At 40.9% G+C, this 10,326-nt stretch overlaps 1 protein-coding gene across 1 annotated transcript in view; it reads right to left on the bottom strand.

The window, feature by feature from the left end:
* LTK (leukocyte receptor tyrosine kinase) overlaps window positions 1-10,326 on the bottom strand; it is a 100,634-nt gene that overhangs the window by 3,638 nt on the left and 86,670 nt on the right. The window contains exons 23-28 of the mRNA XM_049825268.1: window positions 8,272-8,401; window positions 5,717-5,814; window positions 2,984-3,076; window positions 2,268-2,369; window positions 678-812; window positions 218-308 (exon numbers count right to left, since the gene is read on the bottom strand). Of these exons, the coding sequence (XP_049681225.1) occupies window positions 218-308; window positions 678-812; window positions 2,268-2,369; window positions 2,984-3,076; window positions 5,717-5,814; window positions 8,272-8,401 (649 nt within the window). The remainder of the gene's footprint in view (window positions 1-217; window positions 309-677; window positions 813-2,267; window positions 2,370-2,983; window positions 3,077-5,716; window positions 5,815-8,271; window positions 8,402-10,326) is intronic.

Raw genomic sequence — 10,326 nt, 5'->3', positions numbered from 1 at the left:
GTATAACCTCATTTTGGTCGGGCTGAAGATGGGAGAGTGAGGGTGGATAACCAGAAAACCCAAATGAAAAGAGCAGATGAGCCAACGGCACCACCACAATTGGGAAATTAGATCAGTCTGTCAGGACTCTTCACCTGTTTTGGGCACTAAAATCTAGTGCCTTTGGATAGTTGGCATTCCATGGATTATCATCCACCTGGATACCAAAGATCAGTACCTGTGTGCAATACTTGATTCTTTCCAGGATGGTGGAGAAGTTTGGCCGATACTCTGGGCTGTGCTGCCAGCACTGTGTCATGATCCGGTACCTTAAAATAAGGGGGGGAGGGGGGGGAAAGTATCAATCAAGAAAGATAATTATGTAAAATGTGTTTCAATATGAAGTGATCGTGGGTCCAGAGGGACTGCACTTGGTACATGGCCCAAAGGAGGAGAGCAAAAGCAGACATGTCATTTCCGCATCCTTGGATCCTAAGCTATTAAGGGACCACTAGTTAAAGTAAATCCTATAGTGCTCTAAGCTGTATACAAGAGACAGTAGTTCAAGAGACATTCAGTAATACCCACCTAACAGTGGGGGCAATCACCATTCCCTGACTAAAAGTGTCTAGTTGCCTTTGTCTAACCTGTTTTGACACCCACTATCCCTTGGCTTGTGGGAGCAAGGAAATACTTACACCGGTCCCGGACAGTTTTTTGGTGGATCCATTCTTCCTCCACTGGTGACAAATTCCAGCACTTCCTGATTGGTTTTGCAAGGGTAGGGCATGTAGCCTAGAGAGAAAATCTCCCAAAGAAGCACACCAAAGGACCTGTGTCAGAAACCAGCCAACAATACCAATTAGGTTTCGTTTGCGCTCCGCAAAGCTCGCATGAAGCTGTGTAGGTAACACCACAGCAACAACCTTTCGAAGCTGTAGGCCAACCACAGTAATGTGCAATTAGCGTGATTATGAGTCAACTTTGATATTATAAACCAATCAATCAAAGCCTTTGCTCAAGCTCCAAAACTAGCTTTACAGACGTTTAAAAATATTTTAATAACTCTGAAGGGTTTTTTTCTGCTGCATTTATTATTTCTAGAGCAGGAAATCCCAGAGCACCCTTTGCTATCTATGTTCTAACTGAAAAGAACTGTGAGATCTGGCATGGTGATGCCTACCTTACTTGGGAAGGCTCAAGATGTTTGAATCGGTATTTGGGAACAGGATGCTCAAGAATAAAATCAAGTAAGAGACATTCAGTGAAACTGAAAGGCAGCAGCATTTTTTTTTTTCGTGATACGGTTGCTCTCCTTTTTTACATCCACAGGTTAGTTAGGCAATGCCATTGAAAATAATGTATAACTTAGACCCAGGGGAGTCAAGAGGGTTCTGCCAGGACTTCAGCAGGGTCAGACTTGTAAGATTGACTATTTGCTGCAAAGGTGGAAGAAATTTCCAGTACATGCATGTTACTTATAATAGCCTATTACAGGAACTGTAGCACTTTCCTTCAAAATACTTAGTACTGGCTGCTCACAGTTAGGCGCTGATAAGCAATCCCTTGTCTTCCGGCATCACTAACAACTTCAGGAAACTGGGTCAGTGTGGCATTTAAGGGAATGTCTCAGTACAGTATATTGAAGAATCTACTGTACAGAGAGAGAGGCGTTCTTAAGCAACTGGAAAGCTTCCATTCCCCAGCACCTGTGCATGAATGTTCTACTGCTGAGGGGGTGCTTATTTTAAAGAAAGATCAAGTTACATGAGGAATCAACATATAAATATTGTTTCCTCAGCAACCAGCAAGGACTTCTAATTAAATCTGCTGTCATTTTATATACAACAGAAAAAATTATAGAAAAGAGTAATCCTGGGTCGTACAGAGTCATTTACAAAATATAGAAGCAGGCGTTGTCACTGATAGAAACTGAGTGGCAGATACTGAGGGTCGAGTGAAGCACCTGATGGTATTTGTCTGGATTTTTAACTGAGACTCCTTGGGAATCTACACTGCTTTCTCTTTTCACTTCTTGATTGCCTTTATGGGATACTCTGCATTTATGTATAGTGAATTTTTATTACCTTCATTTACATTAGATTTTAAAATTCTTATTCAGAATTCTTTAGCCATGCTTCTACTGAATGCCAAGGGAAGACTTCTAATATTTTTCTGGGAAATTATGACATTTTTTAAGGTTCCTGCTGAGCAGACTTTTTTCTTGAGGAATACATTCCTTGACCCCTACCACTGAGTAGCAGAAGTGATTAAAAGACATCTGTTACCAGGTATCAGTCTTGGAGGTGAAAATGCCCTCTAAAAAAGCTTCTGGTGGCATCCACTTGACAGGAAGCATGGCTCTTCCTCCCTTGCGGTAGTAACTTGCTCTAGGAAAGACAAAAAAGCATGGAGAATGTCACACAATCTGAAAGGCCTCAGATATGTAAAAGATCTTATCACCACAGCAACAGCAGCTAGGGATTACAGGTGGCAATGGGGGCCAAGTGAGAAAAAGGAAAAGTCATCAACACAAATAGTGCATTGAAGCAGTATTTTATACTCTCTTTGCAACTGGGATGGAAACTGAGGATGTTGTAGGTGCACAGCTGAAGATATTGTGTTTGCCAACGATTAGCACAGTGTGCTGATACAGCAAATCATCTTGACATCATAAACTGAGAATTATGGTTGGGTTTTTTTTAAAATTTAACATTATTTATGATGAACTAGCTAATAAATTTGTCTACGCTTGGTTTAGTGTCCACATGCGTTTGCAGTGTTCCCTGAGGCCTAGGCTGGAATAAATACAGTTGAAGGGTATTGGCTAGTAGACATAGATTTATTAATTTATAGTCTGTTAACTCCAGTTAGTTAACTGGTAATCAAATTCAGACACATAATGGACAGTTCCACTGCTTCAGATTCCATGAGACAGTTCAAACCGGTCAAAATGATACAGATTATCAAGTTATTCACAGGACTGAAATGGCCTTTCACTTACCTGTAAATATCCCTAGCCATCCCAAAGTCACCAATCTTGGCTATTCTTCCTGCTCCACTGCAGGTCAAAAGGCAATTCCTTGCAGCTATATCTCTTTAAAAAAAAAATAAAAATTATTAATTCTAATTCTAAACTCTTAAGTAGCTAAAGGAATAAAGAGAGTATTAGTCCTGCAAGCCTTGAGTCATCTGTACACAAATGAAAAGAGCCTTATTAAAAATAAGAAATAATGCCAGCTACATTATCATTTTTATTAACCACAATTCTTAAACTGCATTTACATTACATTTTCTTCCCCATGTTTTCCAAGAATTCCCCACTCCCATCTCCTTTCACTAAGGCAGAAAACAGGGTCAGTGTCAGACCAGGGACAGATCCAACCGCTTTTGCTTCAACCACATTATGATAGATTTCTTTCTTGCTCTATTTTTTCTAAAGAGTGGCAACTCAGCAATGTCTCCACCAGTTACAGATGTGATGCTATTGGTTGGTCTTAGTAAAATGCTCGAGAAGTCAATGTAGGACCAGATTCAGTAAACTGTTGCTTTGTTGCTTCTGGGTATCTCCTGTGGAGCCAAGCAAAGCTACATATGGGAGCAGCCGTTTGCTGGGTGCAGGTTTAGCTTGTGACAAATGGCAGTGATGACTGCATGGCCAAGACTGAAGGATTTGCGTTCATTTTAAATACGCATTCTGCAAAGGAACTAATTAAAAAACATAGCACTGTGGGGGTCCTGTTGACTGCCAAGAAAAATGAGCTCCCTGAACAACTCATATGTTTCTTCCCACTGCCAGCCTTAAAAAAATCCCTCAGGATTTGGAAATCAAGCTTAGCTTTCTCTGCCATCATCAGCTGTGACTCCTAATGACAAGAACTGCCCTTAATGACATCTCTACAACCACACTACGCTACCTTTTCCCCCTAGGATACCTTTTATCTGTAAGGATAATCTTCCCTTCCTGACCCACTCTAAGTAATACTGGCATCACTGACAAAATACTAATACGGAACCTGAACAAAATTCCCTCTATACTGATTTCCTGAATTGTTGGCTAAAACAAAATGAGTCTATTCCGAGGTTGCTTATACTAGAGATCTAACAGTCCAAAAACTGACCCTGAGAGTTTTTTTAAAAGTGATATGCTGCTGTTAAAAGAATCAAACACTAGTTTCTTCCATTTCTCTCCTGAAATGGAGACTGGTCTTGTGCTGTCAGCTAACAGCTGGCCTGTCCCATTTGTTGACATAAATGTTAGAAGCTTTATGTGATGACTGCTGGGCTCAGTGACATATGATAAGAAAACCAGGGAACAGCTACCTGGCAGGAGATATGAAAATTGGTTTTATAAAACACTTGTGGAGAAAATTTCTGTTGAGTTTCTATTGGCCTTCTTGCAGTACAAGCAAAAATTGGCCCTTCACATAAATTCAGTAGATCAGGGTGGGTGGAGGTTGATGAAGGCTATTACTATTACAGTAAGGATTTTTAAAAAATAATGCTGTAGTGCATAACTCTGAAGTTTCCAATTAGAATACAGATCCTCTCATGTAGTTATTAAGAGATCCAAGAGCCAAAACTTATTGCACGCTCTTACTGCTCTTTTTTAATGACAGAAAACTCTAATCATTTTTTCAAAGGAACTTATTTATTGCTCCAATATAAAGGAGACTGAAAACTGTCTCTCATGCTCTAATCATAAAGCCGTAACATATCTCATATCTCAATCTCATGTTTTTTTTGCTCCAATTGCTGCTTGCCACTTGTTTCCCTCAGTTTCTCCAGTCGCTACCCACTCTTGCCTAGCTCTGCCTCTTTGCTCCGTGCGATGTCATGTGTACGTACACGTGCTTGTGCATGTGGGTGAATCAGTTGTCTACTTGCGTAACTCCGGGCTGCATGTCGGTTTAGTTAAAGCCTGTGTGACCCTCTTGTGTGCAGGCCTCTTCTTTCCTTTACACACAAGGGCTGAACTCAGCATGGAGTTCATACTCGGGAAAGAATTCAGTTGCACACTATACCTGGGAACGTTATGAACTGAAACAACTCTTAATCAGAAGCAAAGGAGTCTGATACCCAACTGGGAATTTTAAAAGGCTACCTATAATCACCTTTACCTGTTCTACAATATTTCATTCTTATTTGAAGCCTACCATAGCAACATTTTTTTGCTCTACAAAGAGGTGTGAACAGAGAAATACGGGCTCCCCAAGACCACACAGCAGGTCAGCCGCTGAGCTGGGAAGGAAGCCTTAGAGTCGTGTTTTTATCTCCTATTATCCCTGTTCTACACTTCTGTACTCAATGGCTCAAATATGATGGGCTGTCTTGTGCTGACGAGATAGGGAAAGCATTAAGTCAAGACTGGGACACCAGAAAAGAGAGAAATGATACCTTATAGTCTTACAAGCTAACACAGAGTGACACTACCATCTAGTGGACTACAGGGCTAATTTCAAATGTGTCTGCATTGCAGGCACCTGAAAGTTAACACTTGGAAACGGTCACTCTGAGCAGAAGATTCCTTTCTCCCCAGCAGTGCAAAGAGCAGTGCAGAGCCTAACTCCTACCAAAACCCAGTGAGACCAGCCCTGACATCTAAGCACAAGCCTGTATTGGTAGAGGAGATCTCTGTCTCTCTCCCGGAGATTAGTTCTGTCTAATCCACTGCAAATAGAAACTGTGTGAGCTTCACACACCTTGAGATACCTCAGAAGGGACTGTTTCTTCTCACCTGTGGATGAAATGATTCTCTTCCAGATATTTACAGCCGCAGGCAATATCCCTAGCTATGTTCAGCAGGTCCTGCATTGTTAGCGTGGATGGTTGATTCTAGAAAAGGACACACAGAAAATGGTGAGGGAAGAATAGTGGAGTAGAAGAATATAATTCAGGCAGGGGATAATCAGCAAGGAACAGAAGAAGGGAAAGGGAGAGACATTACATACAGGGTGGGGGAAGGGTTAAATGAGTCAGGAGCAAAGAGGAACATAAGCAGATCAAAGTAAAGAGTTAGAAAATGAGTAAACTCTTATTTAAGCCACAAAACTTTCAGAAGATTTTACTTCTGAGCATAGTGCATGAGTGCAAGCTGGCAAGAGATTTATGGACTGGCCTGAATAGCCCAGTAAAGGGGGTGGGAGAGAACTATTCCCTACTGGTGTTGGACTTCGTGAAAACAAAAGACAAGCAGGTTTAAAAGGTGAGATGGAAGAGAAAAAAACCCACCCGCTTTTAAAGAGTGTGTTAAATTACCAACAGAAATTAGCACATGAGCTCAAAGAGAGAGCAAAGACGCATGAGTGCACATCTCTGCACCAGCAGTCAGCATTCATCAACTTATCCATTCTTGTGGAAGGACAGAGATTACCCTCAGGAGCAGTATGCAAAAATGGGATGCTTTACCACAGGACTCTGGGACTGGTACTAGCCCTTCACCATCTGCACTTCCCTAACTAAGAACAAGAAAGAAGTCTTTCTCCAGGAGCCCTGCGTATTTTCATCCCATCATTTATTTCCCCATAGGGCAACTTCCTTGGTGTTTCTCCAGCAACTTCTGTATTGCTCTCAGGAAGGGTGGGGAGAATTAACTACACTGCTGATGAAAAGCCCGAGAGATATCAAAAAAATTGTTCTTATTAAAGCTGCTTTTGTTTCTGGATGCTGTTATCACTGTAATTTCTCATGCTCAAACCACATAACACACACTACAGCCATTGAGCACTATTTTTATTGGCTAGGCTAATTATTGTACAAAGCTCTTGGACATCTGCCAGGGAGAATTATTGTAGTTACAAAGTAGGCATTTCTGGAGAGGAGATGAAAGGCGAGGAAGAGAAACAGCATTACAGAATCCCAGACCTCTGCTCTGGGATTCCTCTGTCAGAAGACTGTGATGGACATGCGTTTTCTCTGCAGCCAGGGAAACTTGTTGTGAAACACATTAACGATGAGGCTAGTTCTGTTCTCAGAAAAGGTGTACAGGGACATTTTTTTGAGTACTAAGGGGACTTCAACTATTGTAGTCGCTATCTGCTAGCATACCAGCTAACATAGCAGCAGGTTTGTTTTCACGTGATATTTAAAAAGTAACTGTTCTTTTCATTACAACTATACCTGATATTCAAATAAGAGTACTTATTATATTCTCTGCTGCCCACAGACTTCATCTACTCACAAAAATTGGACCACTTTCACTATAAATGCCAAAAATAAAGATATACAAACTCCTCCGCCTGGGTGCTGTTATACCACTGTAAGTGCATTTAATTAGTATATTTACTCCTGTATGAAGAAGAGATTAAGCTCGATCTTTCAACAACATGTTAATACCGGCATAAGAGTATACACACATGAAGCTACATTGCCGTAACTATTTGGGGTGCATGTGTGAGCGGAGGAGAAGCTGTGTAACTGCATCACGTGGCATAGAAGTATGAGGCACCAGTCAGCCTCCTCCTGCCCCTGTAGGCAGCCAGCATAGGCACCTCAATGCAACAAGAAATAACGTAGAATCAAGCCTCTTTTGTTTGTTTTTTTTTTTTTTTTTTTTTTAAGTCTCCACTCAAGCAGAGAGATACACTTATTTAACACAGGTGCCCAGGATCACACTGTTAAGAAGCAAGAACACGTATCTGGAATCAGCTATTCATTGTAAGAACATTGAAACTAATTAATTCCAAATAGTCACTGTACTTGGTTGGCATCAATATAGAATTAAAAATCAAAGATAATTTGCAAAAACTCATAACAGCTTTTTATAAAGGTGAGGGGGTTTTAAACAGAAATATTTGACTTGATAATTTCATTTGCATTGCTTTAAGTCCCAGTCACATTGCTACATACAGGCTCAGCTCTTCAACTAGTATAAATCTGTGCATCTCCATATGGTGCTGATGCACACCTGCTGAGGACCTAGTGCTACAAATTCCACTGCATATCAGTGTTAACTTCAGCTCTTCACGCACTATCACAGTGCACAGAAAACAAGGTAGACATTGAGGAAAGAAAGCCCCTTGATTTGTAGTGCAGTTGACAGAGAACTCTGGAATGGCAGGACAGGATTTCACTCTTTCCCCCTCAGTTACTAATCGACTGGCACTGCTTTCGTTTTCTCTCACTGACATCTGCTTACATCAAGCAAACAGATGTACGCATCCAGAAGTTTATAGGAGCTGGGACACCTACGCCGCCCTGCTTGGCTTCTTCAGTGCCTTTATCCAATTCATAAAAATAATAAACACAGTCATACTAAAATCAACCACAAGCCTAGTAGAGAAGTTATCTCACCACCCTGGGTCGATTCTGCCGAAGAAAGCTCTTCATATCTCCTCCAGCCATGAGCTCAAGCAGAATGAAGCGAGGCAGAGTCTGTAGGCTAACACCGATGCACTGCACGATATTTTGGTGATTGAACTTACTGAAAGCCAAGATCACAACAATATGGAAGAGAAAGACAGCATTAGTACCTGGCCAACATCCATCACACTCACTGTGACTTGAGCTTTGACAACCTGGATTGAAGCAAATCCTGATGCAGTGCAAGTTACCAAATAAATTCCTACTTCAGCCATATCAAAATGCCTCTCTGAATTATGACAGCCCCAAGATGAGGGTTATACCTAGCTTTTCCCATGAAAAGCTCTCAACAGAATGTATGAAAAGCTGAAAGCAAAGCAAAGCCTTCTGTCTGTGAAGAGAGAATTTAATGGACGCACTGACTGCAAGATAGGGGTGACATGAGAAGGACGTGAAAGCTAAGCACTTCAAATATGCAAAAAATTACTGGCATTTGTGAAACAAAATCCTGACTGGTGGGGATTTTAATTCAGCATTGGTTATTTTAAATATACTGCTCTCTAGTTTGTTGGACTCAGTTCAGTATCTAGTCTGCCAAAGAGGGACTCAGCTAATACCTACTGCAACAGCTGCTTATGCGATGGCTTTCTGTCTCTTACAACAGAAAGCTGAGATTGTCAAGTAGCTCAGTAAGACTCAGTCATTAGAAAGCAGCATCTTCCCTTGGATAGTGATTACCTGGATAATACAGGAACTAAAAATGGAAAGGAAGCTGTGGAAGAGAAAGAGTCCTGTGCTACTAAGTGAATCAAAGCACTCTGTAATCGATTGAAATTGCTCTTTAAAAAAAACATACATCAGTGTTACCTCCTGTTCAGCTGCCAAAGTTCTTGCAGACTTTAGGAAGTGGCACTATGTCATGAGATTCATGCTTTAATAGCAGATATGAGTTGGGCCAGACAATGAGAAGAGGAATTTCATGTTGCACAAATTAAAAATGCATAAATTCTGATCACAATCAACCCTGACTATACTATTATTTTAAAGTCACCCTTGACTATACTATTGTTTTAAGGTTATGGATTTGGGTTAATGAAGTAAATTCCAAGACTGGAATACTTAAAGTACAGGTCGTAATAGGAATGGCTGTCTTATCTTTTCCAGGGAGGTTTTATAGATCTCATAGTTCACTGTCAGAAGGTCGTGCAGATGAGACCTTATAAAGGTTCTGTCAAGCTTGCAAAGGCATCAAAAGCCAGAACATGTCTAAGAGAAGTGGCCACACAGGGAGAAGGGCTGTGTTCCATCTGTGTAAGCTACACACAGAGAGCCATATTCACTACTTTATCCCTACAGAGGTTTCAGAGTGTTTCACTCAGCTATTTTTGTGCAAAGAAAGCGTAAAAGCTTAGGACTTTCACTGCAAAGAGCGCTTAACTTACAGCAAAGGGTTCTACAGATAGGAAAAGCAAAAAGGCTGCCCGTATGCTTAGCTACTGACTGAAAGCCACAATGGGAAAAGCTTTTCACACTTTCTCCTTCTTCAACTGCAAAACATGCTCTTATAAAAACTTTTACTCTTATTTGCAAGAGATATTATAGTTTAACCCCTAGCACCCAAACCTAAAAACTTACCTTCCTGGCTCAGAGCCTGCGTTGTACCACCTTGGTGCTGGTCTTGCAGAGGCTGAACTTCTGAGTCACTGCACAGGTGGCTCTCATCTTTAGCTTTCCTATTGCTTTTCATTTCATCCTTGAAAATTTGTTTTAGCAAGGGCTTCGGGACATGATTTATGCTTAGTAAAAGGGCAGTGGATTTCTTTGAAAAGGAAAACATTTCAAACACAGCACGTATTTGTAGAAAAATGTTGTGCCTTTTTACTCCTCTGAACATGACCGGTGAAACCAACCAGCAGAACTTTTTATTGAGATGTTGTACTGGTTTTGGGTGGGATAGAATTAATTGTCTCCACAGTAGCTCATATGGTGCTATGTTTTGGATTTGTGATCAAAACAGTGTTGGTAACACATTGATATTTTAGCTAT

The sequence above is a fragment of the Accipiter gentilis genome, chromosome 22 (genome assembly GCF_929443795.1).
Source record: "Accipiter gentilis chromosome 22, bAccGen1.1, whole genome shotgun sequence".
Classification (NCBI taxonomy): domain Eukaryota; kingdom Metazoa; phylum Chordata; class Aves; order Accipitriformes; family Accipitridae; genus Astur; species Astur gentilis.
Note: the sequence above shows the minus strand (reverse complement) of the source record. Positions and strands in the feature narration are given on the sequence as shown.